Source organism: Festucalex cinctus, chromosome 1, assembly GCF_051991245.1.
Source record: "Festucalex cinctus isolate MCC-2025b chromosome 1, RoL_Fcin_1.0, whole genome shotgun sequence".
Classification (NCBI taxonomy): Eukaryota; Metazoa; Chordata; class Actinopteri; order Syngnathiformes; family Syngnathidae; genus Festucalex; species Festucalex cinctus.
The window spans coordinates 2,199,324-2,221,332 of NC_135411.1; the positions used below are offsets into that span (position 1 = coordinate 2,199,324).

A 22,009-nucleotide genomic window follows, 5' to 3' on the forward strand; every position below is an offset into this window, starting at 1 on the left:
ATAAAGACAGGAAGAGGTCGATTCACTCTCATAAAAACGAACAAGCGCGATTGAAACTGGACGAAAAGTGAGACTCAATTGAAGAACGCTATTTTTCAACAGACGATAATGGGGCACTTTTCATCTGGCACCAATTTGTCGTATTTTGGTTGCCATTCGATGGCGTTGTCATCGCTTGACGTGTTGCCGGCGTGTTGTACCCGATTTGGTCATTTAGGGGCAGTGTGGTCAAGTTGGGATTATAGCCACATTAGCGAGTAGAAGGGAAAAAATCACCATCAAGTTGTGCCAATAAAAGTTTTTTTTTTTTTTCATATGCAGGTGAGTCATGTGAAGATGCTTCTCTGTATACATTCATGAAGTGTTTTTGTATGAACAGCCAATCTTTGAAGGGATAAAAGTGGCGCCAGTAGCACGCTAATTAGCATTAGCGAGTTAGACATCGTGACGATTCTGTGCTCATCTATGAAATAAAGCACAAATCATTTGGAATCCAAAATTGCCACCTTTACCAACGCTGATGAAGACGCGCGGTCGTCGCCGTGGCGTTCCAGAGTACGGCCGCTTCGAGGCCAAGATCCACGAGCTGCGGGAGCAGATGATGAACAGCAGCATCAGCTCCGGGTCGGGCTCGCTGCGGACCAGCCAGAAGAGGTCGCTGTACGTCCGGGCGCTCTTCGACTACGAGCGCGCGCGCGACTCGGGCCTCCCCAGCCAGGGCCTCAACTTCAAGTTCGGCGACATCCTGCACGTGCTCAACGCCTCCGACGACGAGTGGTGGCAGGCGCGACACATGACGCCCGCCGGCGACGTCCAGGAGGTGGGCGTCATCCCCAGCAAGCGCAGGTGGGACGGACGCACGCGCGCAGCCGCCGTCCGCACTCGCGCGCTTGACGCACTTTCTGATTTTTGATTGACAGGGTGGAGAAGAAAGAGCGAGCCAGGTTGAAGACGGTCAAGTTCAACCCCAAGTCTCGAGAGCGAGGGGGGGTGAGTCGGGCCCAGCCCGCTTTCCTTTGCCCGGGCATGTAGCACGCTAACGCTAACGCTAACGCTTGCATTTTCACACGGTTAGCATCTAGCATGCTAGCTCGCGTTTGTCCCACTCGGCTGATGCCTTCGCGCTGACCTGTATATATAACTGGATAGCCGCTAGCCCGTACGCGCAAATGTTTCATTTTGACAAGACATTTCAATTCCATCCATCCATTTTCTTGACCGCTTATTCCTCACAAGGGTCGCGGGGGGTGCTGGCGCCTATCTCAGCTGGCTCGGGGCAGTAGGCGGGGGACACCCTCAACTGGTTGCCAGCCAAACATTTCAATTCAGTTTTCGTTATACTCTTTTGGCGAAAATGAATTCGTTTTAGTCATTGAGTCATCTGATTGTATTTTAGTTTTAATCAACAAAATAAAGACCAATTTTAGTGAACAAAATTATCATAAATTAATAAAATAATAAATAAATAAATACAATTGAATACAAACACAATAATAATAAAATAATCAATTTTTGTTGACTAAATTGACAGTTTAGTTATTTTATTATTTATATTATATTATATTATTACAATAAATTTTCATTGTTTCAGATTTGATTAAAATTAATTAATTTTAGTCATAATTTAGTCATCTGTTTATATTTTAGTTTTAATCCCATTTTAGTTGACGAAATAGAGCAATTTTAGTTTACAAAATTATCGTAAATTAATATAATAAAAATAAAATAAAAATTAAATGCATTAATGAAATTTAATTAAATTAAAATAATAGAATAATAAATTTTAGTTGCCTAAATTTACAATTTAGTAATTTATTTATTTATTATTTATATTATTATTTTGACAAGAACTTTGAATTGTTTTACTTAGTCTTTTGATTAAAATGAATTAGTTTTAGTCATAATTTAGTTATCTGATTATATTTTAGTTTTAATCCAATTTTATTCGACGAAATAAAGACCAATTTTAGTTGATGAAATTATCACAAATTAATAAAATAATAATAAAATAAATAAATACATAAATAAAATTAAATGAAAAAATAAATTTTAGTTGACTAAATTGACAGTTTATTTGCTATTTTATTTATTTATATTATTTTGACAAGAAATTTTTGTTGAGTTTGAGTTTTTGACTAAATTTTGACTAAAATTAATTAGTTTTCATCATAATTGAGTCATCTGATTGTATTTTAGTTTTAATCCACGAAATAAAGAGCAATTTTAGTTAACAAAATTCTTACAATAAATTAATAAAATAATAAATAAATACATAAATAAAATTAAATACAAAACGAATAATAATAAAATAATACATATTACTTGACTAAATTGACAGTTTAGTTTTAGTTATAGTCTTTGACTAAAATGAATTAGCTTTAGTCATAATTTAATCATCTGATTGTATTTTAGATTTAATCCAATTTTAGCCGACGAAAAATAAGGAGCAATTTTAGTCGACAAAATTGATAAGTTAGTCGATATTTTCCTTCAAACATACATTTGAACTTTTATGCAGAAAATGATAACACCTATTTGTAACTGTAGTTAAGACACATTTCATACAATGATGTGTTTATTAATAATAATAACTTGGTTTTCACCGAAATTAAAAAAAAATGCTTAGGATGAATTTTACAGCAGCGCAAAACATGTTTGAACATGAAATGAAGTGCAGTGAACAGTTTGTGTTTCGTTTCTGCGTTTCCTTCCTTCTTCTGATTGGATTGTTCATTTTCATTTTTGTTGCCGCGTTGTTTTCATTTTCGTTTTGTCATTGGAGAAAATGTCCGTCCACTTTTGTTATTGTTATCGTCTCAATGAATGGATTCCATTTTAGTTTTGGTTTCATTTTTGTCTGAAAAAAAATTCTCGGGATGAAAATGAGATCATTTTTTTGAAACGTTTCTTGGCCACCTCAAAAGTCTTGGCTATCCAGTCGTGTATATAGATCAATGATGTGTTAGCATGTCATTTGGCAGCACCTGTTATGTTAGCATTTAGCACGTTAGCCCCCTTGCTTGCTACATTAGCTCTTCTGTTAGCATGCTAGCTACAAGGGGAGTCGAAAGAGAATCAGCTCCTGTTTTTTATTTGTTTTGACGGTTTCTGGCGCTAGTTCAAGTTTGACGCTCGCAAATGTTTTCCAGGTTCACTTTTGCTATGCTAGCTACTAGCGGTGCATACTAATGAGCGCGCGAGCAGCGAGACAACCCGCAGCTGATCTTAACCGCATGTCGCTGACCTTTGAGCATCGCGGCGGCGCGACCCATCGCTAACTGACAAGCGCATGACCCAACGTAACCTTTGACCCGGACGTCTTTCCTCATCTCCCCTGGAATGGCCGCACGCGCATCACACACACATTGCCTGTGCGTGCGTGGGTGAGAATGTGTGTGCGTGTGGTCCTTACCTGTCCATCACCTTCCGTCAGCATCCCCGCCGCCGTTTGAGCGTCCGGTGGTGGTTTGACCCCGGACTTCCTGTCCCTGTCATGTGTACTTCCTGTAGCCGTCGGGCGGCGACAAGCGTAGAAAGGGCGTGTTGGCTCGCTCCTTCCTGTTCGGGAAGAATCGCGACGGCGGCGAGCAGGACAGCAGCGACGTGGAGCGTGAGTACGGCGCCCGCCCGCCCGCCGCTCGCAGCCGCCACCGGGGGGCGCCGCATGCTCACGGCTCAGCGACAGGGAGTGAGAGATCAGCCGGGGAGACGGTTGCCACGGCGACGAGGCCCGCCCATCGTTTGTTTTGTTTTTTTTCCTCAATTGGAGCCCCCCGAAAAAAGAAAAGAAAAAAATGGCGTCGTCCTCGCTCGCGTCGCGTCTGCTCTCTCGCTCTGTCGCTGTGTGACGCCGTAACTTCCTGTTTGTGCTTCTTCTTCTCTTGTCGCCTTCAGGACGCCGGCGACATCCTCGCCAAAGGACACAGTGAGTCCCAACCTCCCGACCTGTGACCCCTCCCCCCCCCCCTCCCCCATTACACAAGAAATAAGTAGGCCTGGGTATCGATTCAGATTTCCAAAATCGATTTGATTCCATTCACAGTGATTATATTATGTATTACACAGTATACATTATTTCATATACATACATATATATATATATATATATATATATATATATATTATATTATATTTTTTTTTATATAGAAATAGGACAAAGTCTTGAATAAATGCACTTACCTGTCATAAATTTAAAAAAAAAACTAACAATTTTATAATTTTACTTTGAAAATTTAGATTTTTTTATGTAGAAATAAGACAGTCTTGAATAAGTGCACTTAATTGTCATAAATTTAAAAAAAAACTATAAATACCTATAATTTTATTTAAAAATATATATATATTTTAAATAGAAATAAGACAGTCTTGAATAAATGCACTTACCTGTCATAAATGTAAAAAACAAACAAAAAACAATATAATAATTTTAGAATTTTATTTTAAAAATTAATATTTTTATATAGAAATAAGACAAAGTCTTGAATAAATGCTCTTACCTGTCATAAATTTAAAAATAATTAAATAAAGCAAACTTCCTGAATAAAACAACAAGAAAAGTCACAGTCGTGTTGTCAAGTGGTCAAAAAGTCTTTGAATCCTTGAATGATCAACTTGAACTATAACGCGAAAGGACAACGACAAAATAAAACCAACAAGAAAGTCAAATAAGAAACGAATCGACTCAAATAATAGCAAGTGAAAAAAACAGTACGGACAAATAGCGACTGTTCCTGTGCATTATGACCTGTTGGGGGCAGTGTGGTGACGTGCATCCATTTGGGCTACGCGCTTCCAGTGAGTACAGAAGAAAGTTGTGATTGAATATTCTAACATGCTTCATTAGCGAATCTGTCAAGGGGCCACTGATTGAGGGCCAAATAATGGCAGCAAGTTGAAACCTGAATCGGAAACCAGGAAGTCGCTCTCGGCTTCCAAAAGGTCGTTGACCCCCCCTGATGTGGACAGACACGCTCTGGCCCCGCCCCCTTTTTCCTCAGACCCCTCCCTCCCTTTCCTCACCATCTCCAGGAGTCGTCATCAAGATGGCCGCGCTTCAGGCTCCGCCTCCTGCCGATCAACACTTTGTTTTTGTGTTTTTTTGGGGGGATGCAAACTTGTGTCATGTGTGATTTATTTGCGCCGGTGTTCGTATTGATCAGATATATGGATGAATTTGATTGATGAAGTCTTTTGATTTGTGCTTTGCAGAACACGCCACGTCCAACGCCAGCGATAGTGAAAGCAGCTACCGTAAGTCACGCCCGTGACCCCGTGACCCCACCCCTCCCCTCCCCTCCCCTCCCTCATGATGATGTCACTCTTTTCATTCCGTCTCCAAACACAAATTGCATTCTTGCAAAAAGAAAGTATTTAAAAAAAAAATTTGATTTTTTTTTCTTTCTAATTTTAATTTCATGTCTTTGAAAACATCAGTTTTTTCATTCTGTCACAAAAAAAAAAAAAAAAAAAAAAAAAAAAAAGTTGAATTTTTGAAAAAGAAAGTATTAAAAAAAAAAAGTAGATTTTAATTGGATTTTTTTTTTTTTTTTTTTTGAAAGTTGTATATTTTCAAACAAAAGTCTTATCTAGCTTTACAAAAAATTGCATTTGCACTCCAAATAGTTTTGGAATTTAAAGTCACATTTTAAGCATGACAAAGTTTTACATATTCTAAAAAAAGTTTTGTTTTTCCAAAGATCTTTTATAATAAATAAGGAATATGAAAAATTACCGCAAAAGAAATCCCAAAATACAAGGGGAGCAAAAATTGTCAAAAATGACAGAAAGCAAATGTGAAAAATTAAAAAAATCCCAAAATGCAAGAGGAGATCAAATGAATAAAATTGTCAAAAATGGCAGAAAACTAAAAAATATATATAATCTCAAAATTAATAAAATCGTCAAAAATGAAGGCAGAAAAGTCTACAAAATATATATGAAAAATTAACAGACAAAAAAAAAGAAAATCCATAATGCAAGAGGAGATCAAAGTAATAAAATTGTCTTTTGACTTGATCACAATCTGAAATGTGTTTTGTTGTTGTCGTTAGGTGGTGCAGACGAGTTTGTGCTGTCGTACGAAGCCGTCACTCAGCAGGAAGGTAAATTAATGAAGAAAAACGTGCGTCGGCGGCGTTTGTCGGGCCTGACGCCGCCGCCGCCGCCATGTTGCTTGCGTGTGCGTCAGTGGGCTACACGCGACCCGTCATCATCCTGGGGCCCATGAAGGACCGCATCAACGACGACCTCATCTCGGAATTCCCCGACAAGTTTGGCTCGTGCGTCCCGCGTGAGTACGCGCGCACGGTGACGTTACCGATGACGAGTCTTGCGGCTTTTGCCACGCCCCCTTCCTCTTTTTTTGTTTTGTTTGTTTTTGTTTCTTTGCAGACACCACGCGGCCCAAACGCGACTACGAGGTGGACGCTCGCGATTATCACTTTGTGGCGTCCAGGGAGCAGATGGAGAAGGACATCCAGGAGCACAAGTTCATCGAGGCGGGACAGTACAACAACCACCTGTACGGGACCAGCGTCCAGTCGGTGCGAGAGGTCGCGCAAAAGGTCACCAAACACCCAGAGAGATTGCTCTTGAAATTATTCACACCACAAATGTGCAATTTTCACATCCGTATATATTAGAATATATAATAGATATTAATAAGAATTTCACAACATTTTGAAATTGGTGTGCGCATTTTACATTGGCTTCTTTTTGAGACAAATATTGCGCTGTTTCGCTACATCTTGGCCAATGGATTCGGTATGGCCAGGATTCTAGCGCTTAGGTTAGCGTAGCATGCTCGGCTAATGCTAACCTAATGCTAAGTCAGTATGATAAGCTAATGCTAAGATAAATATCAAGCTAATGTTAAGTTAATGCTAAGCTAATGTGAAATTAATGCTAAGTTAACATATTGAGTTAGCATGTTAAGCTAATGCTAAGCTAATGCTAAGCTAATAGAGTTAATGCTAATCTTAAGTTAGCATTAGCTTAGCATGTTAAGCTAATGCTAAATTAATGCTAAGTTAGCATGCTAAGTTAATGTTAATGCTAAGCTATTGCTAAGCTAATGCTAAGTCAGTATGATAAGCTAATGCTAAGATAAATATCAAGCTAATGTTAAGTTAGCATTAGCTTAGCATGTTAAGTTAATGCTAAGCTAATGTTAAATTAATGCTAAGTTAACATGTTAAGTTAGCATGTTGAGCTAATGCTAAGCTAATAGAGTTAATGCTAATCTTAAGTTAGCATTAGCTTAGCATGTTAAGCTAATGCTAAATTAATGCTAAGTTAGCATGCTAAGTTAATGTTAATGCTAAGCTATTGCTAAGCTAATGCTAAGTCAGCATTTTTTTCCCCATGCTAAGTCAGCATGCTAAGTTAACGCCAAGCTAATGTTAATGCTAAGTAAGCATGTATGCTATATAATATAAATATAGAATATATACATATCTATAATAAAATATATATAAATGAATAAGAGTAAGAATAATAAAAAAACTAAGCTGAGTCTTTTTCGACTAAAGACTTATGCCACTCTTATGAGGTGCTCCCCCTAGTGGCCCGCCAAGTCATTGCTCAATAAGTTATGAACAATGGCGCCATTATAGCAACTGTATATTAACTACAAATATTGCGATAATTGCACATGTTTTGCACATGTTAATTTATCGGGAGACAAATTATTGATGACGATATCGATATATCGTCACACTTTTTCCAGGGGAAGCATTGCATCCTGGACGTGTCGGGCAACGCCATCAAGCGCCTGCAGGCGGCGCTGCTTCATCCCATCGCCGTCTTCATCAAACCCAAGTCGGTCCAGAACATCATGTAAGACGCACGCACGCACATCAACACACACACACAATGACACGATGCGTGCGCGTGCGTGTCAGGGAGATGAACAAACGTCTGACGGAGGAACAAAGCAGGAAGACGTTTGAGCGAGCCGCCAAGTTGGAACACGAGTTCACGGAACACTTCACAGGTTGGCAACAAAAAAATCAACATTTGGGAAGGCGGGTCTCGGCGTCACGTGACGTCGCGTCACGTCACGTCACGTGTGTGCGTGTGCAGCCATCGTGCAGGGCGACACGCTGGAGGAGATCTACGAGCAGAGCAAGCAGATCATCGAGGATCATTCGGGCTCGTCCATCTGGGTGCAGTCCAAGGAGAAGCTGTGAACGGCGGCGGCGGCGGCCATTTTGGAAACGCTCCGCCCCCTGACCTCGGAGCCGGAAGGGGCGCGGCCCCACCCCTCTGCTCACATTAACCCTTTAACGAGCCCGCGCAAGGGTGGGGAGGAGTCAACTTGACGGCTTTCACTAACGAGTTGCGCGCGGCGGCCCGCGGGGGGCGCCGCGGACGGGTCGGACCTGCTCAGCTGCCTATTTTCCTAGAAGAAGAAGAAGAAGTCTATATTGATGCTCATGATTATTATCACCAGATTTCAATATGATCACTTCCTGTCTTATTTCTTTTCTTTGTTTTTTAACCAAATAAAAGCGCAAAACAGGAAGCGTGTTTGTGTTGCCATGGAGACGAGCGCCACGTTTCACCTTTCACGCTTGAAAAAAAATCACATCAAACTGAAAATAAAAACACAACAACTTGTGGCATCAAAAATAGTTCAAAGTTGAATCGCTTTTTAAAGTAATAGTTAGTGATCCAAGATGGCCGATCTTCTGCACATGCGCATCACAGATCGACCCCGCTGACAGTACAATACAAGTCCAATCTCATCTGTGCTGCTTTATTTTTGAGTTTCACGCTGATGATCCACTTGTACAGTTATTTATTGACTTATTTTGTCAGTTTTCATTCAATCGACCGGATTTGGTCGTCTAAAATCAAGTCGAAATTAAAATAGAAACTACTGTTTGTTCCAGGCCAAATATGGGGGAGAGAGTGTTGCAGTGTTGCACTTTGCCAAACGGGGGCGGTGTTGGTCCAGGCAAGCAACGAAAAGAGAACATGCCTCTTTTTTTCAGTCTGTACCGTTTTTTGTTTTGTTTTTTTTGTATTCGGCTGAAAATAAATTTCACAGGAGTACGTCACTGAAAAAAAGGTTGAGAAGCACTGTTGTCGAGTGACAAAATAAGTGCGAATAAAGAATTTAGTGCTTGTGTTGCGACTAATGATTGAAAAGCAAAATTGGGCTCAGTGAATCAAAAGAAGAAATCTTGTTTTGGGTCAGCGAAGACAAGTGTATGGAGTTAGAATCATGCCAAAACCTCGTAAACGCATAAAAACGTGACCTACGCACACGCAAAGAAGCACATTTTAAATTACAAAAAAAAAAAAATCTTTCAAATATACAACAAAAAACTTCAAAGTACAAAAAATATCTTTCAAGTGCAAAGAAAAAAAAAAAAGTTTTGCGTACGTAAAAAAGCAATTCTACAACTACGGATAACAATCACGTGACTTTTGGCAGCGATATATGTACGTAGATCACGTTTTTGTGTGTTTACGGGGTTTTGGCATAATTCTAACTCCATACAAGTGGACTAACTTTTATCAGCTGAGCATGGTAACAAATATGCTAGCTTAGCAGCTTTGAATCTTGTCTTTAAAATATGTCACAAAGTACACAAAGTGTCTTGTAGTGAGGACGAGAGTTGAAGAGTTTGTGGCTTTAAATGTTTGAAATGTTTTTTTTTTTTTTTTTTTTTACTTTATTCAATACTTTCCAATTACAATCAAGTGCATCAAACCAGAACTGTAATGTCTTTTGTTTCAAGAAATAAGGACGCTTAGCTGTACCTTTGAGTTGCCGTTTATTCAGCCATCATGCTCGTGTCTCTCTGGCATACAGTTCTTCCTAACGAGAACATCAATTCCCAGTATCCTTAGCGTCTCCCGTCTAGACTACGGTAAGTGACGAGGGTCTTAACACAGTTTACAAACTGAATGAATGCAACAGGTGCCATTCAATCATAAACGAAACAAAAACACATAAAAAGACGAGGGGGGTAACTAAAAATACATGTTAAATTAAATAAATATGTTACATTCAACAGAAGCAAGAACTTTTTTTTTTTTATGCTGCCTTCATGTGACATCGTAATTATGGTAAATACCCCCTGTCGAGTAGAAAATTGCACGTGAACGCCCCCTCATGTCGTATTTTCTACTGGAGGACTGGGAATTGATTTTGATCGCCGAGTTTCCGAGTTGAGAGAACTTTTTCGAGTTTCAATATGGCTGAGAGCGCACAAGGATTTGTGAATGACAAGAAATATGAACACTTATGAGGGCGTTAATGTCCGCTAGCACAGCAGGCTGTTTTAGAATCGAAACAATTACGTAGCATACACAATTTGAACACAAGTCGGCCGTAGTTGGGAGTTTCCGACTGGCAACGTCCATCTTTCCCACAGCACGTGAAGGCAGCGGTATTCCCGGCGGGTTCAAAGTTTACGCAGGACGCAGGCTCCGCTTTTTTTTTGGTCACGGAAGTGGTCTCCGGGCAGTGTCACGCATGCGCGCGACCACCCTGCCTGGCCCGGCCTGCCCTCCTTCCTTCCAGGGTGTAGTCCGCTTCTCAAGTTCTCGCAGACTCGCAACACGAAGCGCTGAGCGACAAGTTCGGCCTTCGCAACCGACGACTTACTTACTTACTTACTTTCCCCGCAACTTCCTCGAGCCGCTCGGCCGAGTTCCGCTCACTTTTTTCCCCCCTTTTTTTCCCTTCGGCGCGAATGCCGTCGTCGCGCTCTCGGCGCAGCAGCGAGAAGAGCGCCGACATGGCGGCCGCCGCCGCCGCCGCCGCTTCTTCCCCCCGGCGGATGTCGTCGTCCCCGCTGGCGACGCTGGCGCTGACGGCCGCCGTGACGCTGCTCGGCTTCGACCTGTTCGCCGCGGCCGCCGCCACGGACGAGTGCGTCGACGAGCTGGGGCGCGCGCAGCGGTGCATGCCGGAGTTCGTCAACGCCGCGTTCAACGTGACGGTGGTGGCCACCAACACGTGCGGGAGCCCCCCCGAGGAGTACTGCGTCCAGACGGGCGCCACCGGGGTCACCAAGTCGTGCCACATCTGCGACGCCCGCGACCCGCGCAACCGCCACGGCGCCGCCTACCTCACCGACTACAACAACCAGCAGGACGCCACCTGGTGGCAGAGCCAGACCATGCTGGCCGGGGTGCAGTACCCCAACGCCATCAACCTCACCTTGCACCTGGGTAAGAACGCGACCACCCGCTTGTTCCACTTTATTTCAGGGCCCAACGATTACGGGAAATAATCTCATTGCGGTGTCGTGGCAATTATTCGCTTTCAATGACATTTTTTTTACCCAACAAATCAGAGCTCATGATAGATGACAAATTGACCGGATGTTAATGCTGCATTGGAGGATGGTCGGAAGTCGGAATTGTTTTTTTTTTTTTTTAAACATTTGTTTATCAACAAATGAAGCGTGCAGAAACATTGAAACATTCAGCTGAGCGATATCAAAAAGTGAAAACGGACAACAAAAACACATCATAGGACGATGGAGTCAAACGAAAAAGGTAATCGTGTCATTTTAAAGCCATACAGCCTATTTAGATTTACAGCAATTGTAATGAATCCTTCAAAGAAAGAAGTTTGTTCGGAAAACCAATAAAGGTCAGCTTGATTTCAACGGGAAGTGACCCGGAAGTGGCCTAAAATCAACAGGAAGTGACCCTTTTTCAACAGGAAGTTACCTGATTTCAATGTTTAATGTTAACTTAGCATGCTAATGCTAGGTTAGCATGCTAATGGTAATGCTGAGTTAGCATGGTAATATCAATGCTAGCTTAACATGCTAATGTTAAATTAGCATGCTAATGTTAATGCTAGCTTAGCATTTTAATGTTAACATGCGTGCTAATGCTAGGTTAGCATGCGAATGCTAATGGTAGGTTAACATGTTAATGTTAGCTTAGCATGCTAATTCTAATGCTAGCTTTGGATGCTCATGCTAGCTTAGCATGCTAATGGTAGTGCTATATCCGAGTTGGTTTTTCCCACTTCTGACCTGAAAGCGTTTCGGGGCGAAAGTAAACAAACAAAATGGTGGATAGTGTCCTCAAAACTCATTTTGACCTCCAGCAAACTAGAATTTTCGTAATTTTGCTTCATTTAGAGTGTTTTAATGTTATTTCATAAGCATTCAATACAGTTGAGTAGCGGCATACTGCCACGTACGTTGTGTTACGTGAAGTTATGTCAAGTATTTATGAATGCCGAAAGCTATCTAATTTTATATTCCAGTAAATTACGTTTTACCATTCACAGTTGGTCGCCATTGGAGTGTGACGTCACGTTGTAGTCCGTTGGTGAAGTCGGGGTACTTATTATTATTATTATTATTTTTTTTTTTTTTGCGACTTCGCAAGTGAAATTTCCGAGTTCACGTGAGGTCACTCGACAATGGCGACCCGTTTGGAAACAAGTTGTAAGCATTCACCAACCAATGGCGACATCATTCTGCAGCGCAAGTGTGACGTAAACGCAATATGCATTTTGTAATCTGTAAATCAGTACTCGATGACTGAAGTGCAGATTAGAACTAAAACGCAATCACAATCTGTGGCTTGACAACTTTTCACGTTGCATGTAAACAAGCAAACTGCATTCAAACACTGATCGAAAAATACAAAAAAAATACAAATAAAAAGCATCTTCAGTCAGTAAAATCACACATGCTAAAGTGTAAGGAAAATGTCATTTCAAAACTCACGCATGCCTTAACAAGCGTCTGCGTGGCGCTTCATCGATTACACATTGACAATGAGCAATCATCATTTTGTTTCCTCCGTCTTCATATTCCTGAATGAAATTGGACGACATATTTGGCCACATAAAACAATGAGAACGTGAAATAAGAATCGAATCAACTCATATAATAGTAAGAACAACTAGCGACTGTTCCTGTGCGTTATGACCTGTTGGGGGCAGTGTGGTGCCGTGCGTCCATTTGGGCTACACACTTCAAGTGAGTGCAGAAGAAAGTTGCAGATTCAATTCGATGAAAATAACTCGTTTTTCACACATTGGGAAGAATTTGTGCCATTGCATCGTCTTATCTCATCTGTGGGAATGTGTTCCCACAACATTTGTGTGTGGATATTCGTTATTTGAAGGAAAAACACTCCCAAAGTCGATGGTAATTTCCTGTTAGCATTTGCTAACTTCCCTGTTAGCGCTAGTAGGCTAGCGATGTTTTTAAAACGAAGGAGAAACACTCCCAATGTCGGTGCTAACTTCCTGTTAGCATTTGCTAACTTCATGTTCGCGCTAGTAGGCTAGCAATGTTTTAAAAATGAAGGAAAAACACACCCGAAGTCGATGCTAACTTCCGGTTAGAATTTATTAACTTCATGTTCGCGCTAGTAGGCTAGCGATGTTTTTAAAACGAAGGAAAAACACTCCCAATGTCGATGGTAATTTCCTGTTAGCATTTGCTAACTTCCCTGTTCGCGCTAGTAGGCTAGCGATGTTTTTAAAACGAAGGAAAAACACTCCCAATGTCGGTGCTAACTTCCTGTTAGCATTTGCTAACTTCATGTTCGCGCTAGTAGGCTAGCAATGTTTTAAAAATGAAGGAAAAACACTCTCAAAGTCGATGCTAACTTCCGGTTAGCATTTGCTAACTTCCTGTTAGCGCTAGGCTAGTCATGTTTTAAAAAGGAAGCACGTTTTGTCTTTAAATATACAGTGGATGTCATTCTTTACGTTGTCTATTTAATTTGACAGTTAACTCCAACTGCGGTGTCATTAAACAGCTTAAAAGGATACTTAAGGACAACAGATTAGCATACGCTATCCACTGGCTAGTTGCTAATGCTATGCAAACAAAATGGTGCATTCGTGTTACTTTCACAGGGTCGGAAACTTTGCTTTTCTTTGATAACGTTTTAAGGGGGAAATAATCGTCCATTGTTTGAAGGCCCGCCAGCGTCTCGGCGTAAAGTAGTCTCGTATTTTGTCTCCCACCTGTTGTAGGCTGACCTTTGACCCCTGAGTGAGCGCACCCCAGGTGGGCCGAGCGAGCGCGCGGACGTACGTTCTCGTCTTTCGGGGGGGGTCGTTTTAAAAAAAGCCGTCTATTTCTGCGAGGGTCGCGGGCGCCGCATTCCCGAGGCCTGCGCTCACGTCCCGGCGGCGTCGCCGTGGCGACGGGGCGACGTTAGGTCGTGTGATGACATCAGAGGCGGGAAGATGGCCGTTTTGCTTCCTGGTCAGTTGACGAGAGCGGCCAGCTGAGGCGTCTTCCAGTGTGGGAAAAATGTTGTCGGCGAGCAGCTGTTGTACAATCAGACTCCGCCTCCTCGTTTTGGGCGTGGGAACGCGATGTGGAACATCTGCGAGCTCAGCTTGACCTGCCTGCGCCCGTTCACCTTTTTTTCTTTCTCTCCTGCTCGCTTCCCCGGACGCCGCCGTCGTCTTTGTTTGAACTTGCTGACTTGGTGACGTCGTCTTGGCGCTTTTCAAGTGCCGCCGCCGGCCGGCGCTGACAAGCAACTAGTGAAAGGACGATCGACGTTCGCTATTTTTATTTCTTGCGCGTCACCAGTCCACCCAAATGTCAAATACAAACGCAACAAATTACAAAGGGTATAAAATATATAAGAGTGGAAATAATGAGTGTAATATGCATATGTAGTAATTAGGGTGGGAACCTGACGATACGATACGATATGCGATACAAGGCTCATGATAACTAGTGTTGTTCCGATACCGACACTGCATTAAAGCAGTGTTATCGCTATCGGTGACTACTTACAAGTAACATGCCGATACCGTTAATTCCATCGCTAATATCGGATTTTGGATGCAGCATCTTGTGTCTTGCTCGTGCACGACATTCACTGATATGTGACATGCTCACTGCAAACCGATCTAAGATATCCGATTGGCCCTTGAATGCTCTCAACCAATTGCAGGACAGCTTTTTCATGTTGAGGAAAAAAAACAAAAAAACCTTAGGTATCGGTATCGGCTGATGCTGCAAAGCTGGGTATCGGAATCGGTATCGGGGGCCAAAAAATGGTATCGGAACAACACTAATGATAACGATGATCTCACGATATGACGATACCACGATTTTCGTTATGTTGGTCAGGTAAAAAAAATCCACAATCAACTACGATAAAACTAATCATGAAATAAAAATACTAATAAATAAATAATATAATTATGATCATAATAATGATAATCTACGACAAAACTAAACAGATGTTTTTTTTTCCCCAGTGAGAAAAATGTCAGTGAAGCACAATATTCAAAGTGGGATGTAACGATATCCAAACATCGCGATACGATATTATCACAATATGAAGGTCACAATACGATAATTATCACGATATTGTCGGGAGGTTGGCAATACAAAAAAAGGTCACAATACTGTAAAAAAAAAAAAAAAAAGAGCAAACATTAAAAAAAAAAAAAAAAACACAATATTGTGCTTATGAATATTACAGCAATGCATTTAAACAATCTACAATCTCAAACAACACTTAAACGGATACTTCACTTATTTAGTCCGTTGTAGCAATAAAAAGTGAATATTTTGCCTTCAATAAATGTGATATTTTCATTATTTTTCATGTCCAATTAGTGCCTTTTCAAAAGACATTTTGCAAGTTGCTGTGGACTGAAAATGACATCACAAAGGGCTCACGTAACGACCAATCACAGCTCAGCTTGTTTTTTGGTTTGGTCATGTGACATTGACAATCTGAGCTGTGATTGGTTACCTGAGCCCTTTGTGATGTCATTTTCAGTCCACAGCAACTTGCAAAATGTCTTTTGAAAGGTACTAATTGGACGTGAAAAATAATGAAAATATCACATTTATTATAGGCAAAATATTCATGTTTGACTGCCAAAAATGTCTAAATAAGTCAAGTATCGCCACATTTACATTAAAATCATCCCAAATGAATTACCAAAGACTAAAACGAATGACATTTTTTGCTGTAATTTTAGTTAATTTTGTAAATATAAAATATAGTTTTCATTTTTTTTAAAAGCATTTTCGTTATATTTCGTTAATCAATTATTTATTTTTTAATTTTTTTAAGTTTTAGTTCCCTAAAATCACTTTGCTGTTGCCTGAAGATGACATCATCTGTGCTGGGGAAACGGTAGCGACCAATCACGGCTCACCTCTCTTGCGGGTTTGGTCAGCAAAGCGAGCCGTGATTGGTCGTCACCCGCGTCCGCTCCTGCGCACGCGCGACGTCATCTTCCGTCAGCAGCAAGTGGGAAAAATACGTTTTGAAAGGTATTCATCAATTGGTCATGAAAAATCGTGAATTATGGACAAGAAAAAAGAATATTGTCGTCGTACGGTTGAAAATGGCTCAATGAGTCAAGTACGTTTAACTCTGTTTAACTCCAGCAGCTTTTTCATATTGCTCGCGATACGGATTGCTGAATTTTGATATTGTGTGTATATTCATTCATTTACAGTATCTTTTCTTCTCTTTTAAATGCAATGCTGCTGCTTTTTAATTGGCCAAATGATGAGGTCATATTGAAGTTCTATCTAATAAAACGACTTCAATATGAAACATGGAAACGTAAAATATGTTTGAAAATGTTGAAATTGAAGATATAATCCACGTTTTTCATCGAAACGTGTGCAAAGTTGAGTGAGTTTCTGGACATGGAAACAAAAGTGAAAGTTAAGCTGCTGCGTCGTCTTCTTCGCCTGAAGACTCGCGTCCATTTTTATGAGGCGCTCCCCCTAGTGGCTCGCCAAGTCATTGCGCAATAAGTCATCAACAATGGAGCCGTTATAGTGGCTGGTTATTAACGGCTAATATCGCGATACTTGCGTAGTCGTATCGATAATCTATCAGGAGACAAAGTATCACGATTTATGGCGATATTGATTTATATGGTCGCACTCCTGCGTTGTATCCATGTAATTCAACTCCCACTCAACGTATATGAATCAAGCTGACTTGACTTGTGTGGAATGTGAAATATGTATTTGTGTTATGAAAGCGTTGAGGAAATCGTCCGTCTCGATCACATTTTGGAATGTGTGTGCGTGTCGCTCATTTGCATATTTGGACTGCCCATTCATTGGGTTATGTGAGGAATGTCCAGTCATTGGCCTGACGACTTCCTGCCTTATGGGAGGGGGAGGGGCAACTGTGGGAATTGTTGGACAGAAGCAGCTGGTGGCCTTGGCAGGGGGGAGGGGGGACCTCTGGCTACCGTCGAGTTACGATATGCGATACAACGATGATCTCACGATATGACCATACCACCATTATCGATATATTGCACAGGTCATAAATCCACAATCAACTTCAATAATAATAATAATAATAATAATAATAATAATAATAAAAATTAATAATATAATAGAAATAATATAAATAGATAATGTAATATAAAAATATATAAAATATAAATACTACTACTACTACTACTACTAATAATAATAATAATAATTAATAAATAAATAATAATAACAAATAATTCACAATATAATAAAATAATATAAATATATACATATTAATAATAATAAAAAATAAATAATAGTAATAAAATAATTCACAATATAATAGAAATAATATAAATAGATAATGTAATATAAAATATAAATACTACTACTACTTCGCTTCCAACTGGAGGGACGCGACCACCGGCGGTTCTGATCAGGTTTGTTGACCGAAAGAAAAAGATTGCTCTTCTGAGAGACCGTCACAAGCTTCGTGGGAAACATGTCCACATCAACGAAAACCTCACCAAACGAAATGCTGACATCGCCAAAAAGGCTCGACAAATGAGAAAGAATGGACTTATCGAAAGCACGTGGACAAAAGACTGCCGAATTTTTATTCAAACTAAAGATAACTCTGGTCAACTAAAAACACGAATCGTGAAAGGAGCTGAGGAATTGGCAGCGCTTGAGAGACAACAGTAATTCACAATATCACAACAACAACAACATCACTAATTACCCAAAGCTGGAGTTGTATATGATTACTTGCTGACTTTTCCAAGGCTAACTCTTGTTTATACACCTGCATTGATAACATGTATTGCTGTTCCCGTTTGAATCTAAATATTGTCTGGCTCGAATTCCGTTTGGACATTTGTTGTAACAGTCAAGGCTACATGATAAGGCTGTATTGTGGCTCCAATGAATCTGCTGTCAATACGCAAAATGGGGGTTGGTGGTCTGGTTCCTGGAATGCGGCTGGCGTGGGCCGCTCTGCTTTGTGAGCTAGGCTGGGCAGCGCACAGGAGTCATCAGATCCACAACATGCTAGCAACCAGTGGTGCTACCTGACCAGAATCGAGGCTGGAATTGCTTGAATCGCAATGGGCCGAATGCAAGCCGATCTACTCTTCTGGAAAGCACAACATGTGTGAAAGCTGATCCGAGGTCAGCGAAGACCCTACTGGTGAAAGAGAAGAATTGCGCTTGCCTTGGCTGCTCGCCTGGCGGGGTCGGCTTGTTGCTGGTGGCGTCTGGGGACCGACTCACCAGTGCCAAATGACTGGAACTAGCCACAATCTACACACGGACATTCGAGATGAACTGATGGATAACGATCAAAATTCATGACTATTCTAAATAATGTATATGATTGATGCGTTACAGTAATGGGTCGATGGGGACGGGTCTCGAATAAGCTTCGGCTTCTACCCGTCAGCCCTTCTTTCGGATGTCAATGTTGCAAATGATGTAAGCTGTAATGTGTCCGAAAGGAAAAAATGAATAAACTAAACTAAACTAAACTAATAATAATAAAAATAAAAAATAACTAATATTTATAATACTAATAATAAAATAAATAAATATCAATAAAAATAACTAATAATAAATACGTAATTCATAATACAATAATATAAATAATATAACTACATAATATATACATATATTATATAAATTAAATCATAATAAATAAAAAAAATAATATATAATAATTATAATAATAATGATGATAAAAAAATTGAAGCTGATGAGTCTTCTTCACCTGAAGACTTGCATCCATTTCCCCGCCACTCTTATGAGGCACTCCCCCTAGTGGCCCTCCAAGTCATTGCTCAATAAGTCATGACTGGTACAGTGGCTGTATATGAACCACAAATATCACGATACTTGCGTTAGTCGTATCGCTAATCGGGAGACACAAGTATCACGATTCATCACAATATTGCTATCGTCACACTCCTAGTGGCGGGGGAGGGCAGAGGCGCTGTTGTCTTGTCTTCACCCCGTTGGGGTGGGGGAGACAATTTGGGAGAACGACATGCAAGCTGTGATGTCACAGGTGGGCGTGGCTTATTTTTTTTCTTGGTACACGAATACTTGAAAGGGTGGTTGGGGTCAGGATAGACGGGGGGTGCTGGCGTCCCACTGGGATCTGTAACGAGCTCACTCATGTTTGTTCCTCCTTGGGGGGGAGGGGGGAGGGGCTTCTTTGGTGGTCTCCTTAATTAGCACACTGACGTTCACGCACACACACGCATGTGCAAACAGACACACACAGTGTTATCACATGACTTTTTAATCCCATTTCAACCACACTTGAAAAACCTCATTAAGTTTTTTCACTCAGAAATTATAAATACTTTTTAACAGTTTATTTAAAAAAAAAAAGAAAAAAAAGTGACTCAAGCATTGCGAAATGAGCTTGGGAGACAGCAGCTCTAGCACCTGAGCCATGCCACTCTTGCTGTTTGCCACTCTACTGTGTTGCTGGTGTGCCCAAAATAAGACCAACAAAAACAAAAACTTGTCTCTTGGAGTTACAATATTTCCCCCTGAAGGAGCTTTTTTTTTTTTTTTAACAGGTAAAGTGTACTCCAAACTCTCCTTGTAAAATGTACTTAGAATTTCTGAGTGAAAATAATTGACTATATTTTCTCAAGTAAATGCTTTTGTGTGTGCGTGGTGGCGTGCGACATCCACGCTTTTTTCGGCGCGCGACGTCGCAAACAAACGTCGAGTGTCAGGGAGGCTGACCTTTGACCCCGCCCACGCGGACGCTGAAAAGCGTTCTTTGATTTCTTTGGAATGCGGTGAGGTCACCGGGACGCTTTATGATCAGGCCCCTCCCCCTTCTGCCCCAGCTCTCCCTGGAAGTGCTTCCCAGGAATGCGTTGTGGGAAAGTCGGCCGACTGGAAGAGCGCCGGACGCCGAATGCGAGCCAGCCGATTGGACGGAAGCGTCCGCGTCGGTCGCGTGATTCGCGAGTGGCCGAGCGCCGGCAAATCTTGTGGTGGAGAAATTAGCACCAAAAAAAATGGCCAAGATGGAAGCGTTTCTTGTCAGCACTTTTGGAGACTTTGATGACATTTTGTCTGCCATTTTGAAACGTCGTCTCAGTTTTAGTCCAATTTCAGTCACGCTTGTCAGTTTTTAATCACAGTTAGTCAACCACATCTCATTCTTATTTAGTCCATTTTTCGACTATAAATCGAACAATTTAGTCTTTATTTTAGTCCAAGAAAACATCATTTTATTCGTGGACTTTTAGTCAATAAAATATATTTTTTATATTGAACCTTTTCGTAACTATTTGACATCAAATGTTCTCTCATCTTTTTTGATGAAAAACCACTTGACACACGATGACAATATATCAACAAATGATTATCAACAAAGCGGCTCCATGCGTCGAGCTAGCAAGTTAGCTAGCATTAGTTAGCAGTTGCATTAAAATTATTGTTGGAACGTTCCAGCCATTTGCTTCATGTTCAATTATAACTATAATGTACTTTTTTTTTTTTTTTTGGACGGTGAATCCACTTCCTGTCTGTCCCATGTTTGTGCATGTTGCACTTGCTAGCTGTAAATTGTTTTAAAAGGGGGCGTGTCACTGTGTCACATGACCGTGTCACAGTGACAGATGAGCAGATTTGACGAAAAATCATTCAAATCATTCTCGTCTGCTTTTTGTTCCTGAACTAAAATGTCGATCGATTTGACTCCAGTTTTTATGACTTCGTGAAGCACATTTTCGTCACGTCTTCATTAGTCGACTAAAACGCAGACTGATTTCGTCCCACTTATTGTCTAGTCAAGTTTGAGTCCGGTGTAAAATGTGTGTTAACAAAATTATTGTTGTTTACTTTTTGTTGACCAAGTTAACACTAGTGAGAAATGAAGCTTTTTTTTTAATATTAAAAAGTTGAGAAAAGAAAATAGTTGAATAAGTTGCGTTTTCGAAATTGATGATTGTGTTGAGAAATGATGTCGTCTTTTCTTTTCTCATCAGAATGACAATTGGCGTTGTTGGCAAACGTTTGCAAATACTTGGAATTTTTTTTTCCCGTGCACGATCGCTCTTTGTCTGGTGTTCATCCTGTCGCAAATGTGAGTGGTGGGCTTGTGTTGGCGTGTGCTTGTCTCAGGAAGAAAACAAATCTTGTCAGGGCTTGTCTTGTTCGGGGTGGCGGGTGGTTAGCCCCTCCCCTTTTTCCCCCCTGGAGGAGGAGGTCTCAGTTGGGCGTCAGCTGCTGCTCACAACAGTTAAAAAAAAATTCAAATTAGGGGTGTCGGGAGATTCCATTTTTTGATCACATGACATGAAGGAACAAACATGTTTGCTTTTTCTTCAAAGTTCCTGCCGGAAGAAAAATCATCCAATCATCATCCTCTTCTCTTCTCTTTTTTTTTTATTTGCTGTCCACGATGAGGCCCCAGCTGAGACCCCCCTTAGAGTGATGCCCCCCCCCCACCCCCCGTCAATCACATTGTTTACACAGCACATTCTTCACGCACACGCACACGCAGGCCTGCCGACACTCGTCAGGTATGCGTGTGCGTACGCGTCCTCCAGTGTGGCTTTTTTGTCACAAGATGGACGCCCGTGTGGCGCGAGAAGCTGACGGTGATGTCACGACTGGCGTATGCTGGCGTTGGGGGTCTTTTGGGTGTACAAGTGTTCCCTCGTTTATCGGAGGCGTGACCTTTCAAAAAGTACCTTTCAAAATGGAAATCCGCGTTAATTAAAAAAAACCCAACAAATCCCGTTATTTCTATATATTTTTTG

The 22,009-nt window shown here is 41.0% G+C and overlaps 2 protein-coding genes across 16 annotated transcripts in view; both read left to right on the top strand.

The window, feature by feature from the left end:
• dlg1b (discs large MAGUK scaffold protein 1b) overlaps nt 1-8,524 on the top strand; it is a 41,225-nt gene extending 32,701 nt beyond the window's left edge. For 10 of the 15 annotated variants that reach the window (XM_077505746.1, XM_077505792.1, XM_077505740.1 and 7 more), the window contains 10 exons: nt 555-846; nt 921-990; nt 3,511-3,610; nt 5,209-5,250; nt 6,051-6,101; nt 6,188-6,289; nt 6,391-6,563; nt 7,727-7,836; nt 7,902-7,993; nt 8,083-8,524. In XM_077505746.1, the coding sequence (XP_077361872.1) occupies nt 555-846; nt 921-990; nt 3,511-3,610; nt 5,209-5,250; nt 6,051-6,101; nt 6,188-6,289; nt 6,391-6,563; nt 7,727-7,836; nt 7,902-7,993; nt 8,083-8,189 (1,139 nt within the window). In that variant the 3' untranslated portion in view covers nt 8,190-8,524. Of the gene's footprint in view, nt 1-554; nt 847-920; nt 991-3,510; nt 3,611-3,894; nt 3,926-5,208; nt 5,251-6,050; nt 6,102-6,187; nt 6,290-6,390; nt 6,564-7,726; nt 7,837-7,901; nt 7,994-8,082 lie in introns of all 15 variants that reach the window. The other 5 variants (XM_077505770.1, XM_077505756.1, XM_077505828.1 and 2 more) reach the window with 1 other exon arrangement.
• A 1,867-nt stretch (nt 8,525-10,391) lies between these two features.
• lamc1 (laminin, gamma 1) overlaps nt 10,392-22,009 on the top strand; it is a 44,404-nt gene continuing 32,786 nt past the window's right edge. The window contains exon 1 of the mRNA XM_077505510.1: nt 10,392-11,190. Within this exon, the coding sequence (XP_077361636.1) occupies nt 10,710-11,190 (481 nt within the window). The 5' untranslated portion in view covers nt 10,392-10,709. The remainder of the gene's footprint in view (nt 11,191-22,009) is intronic.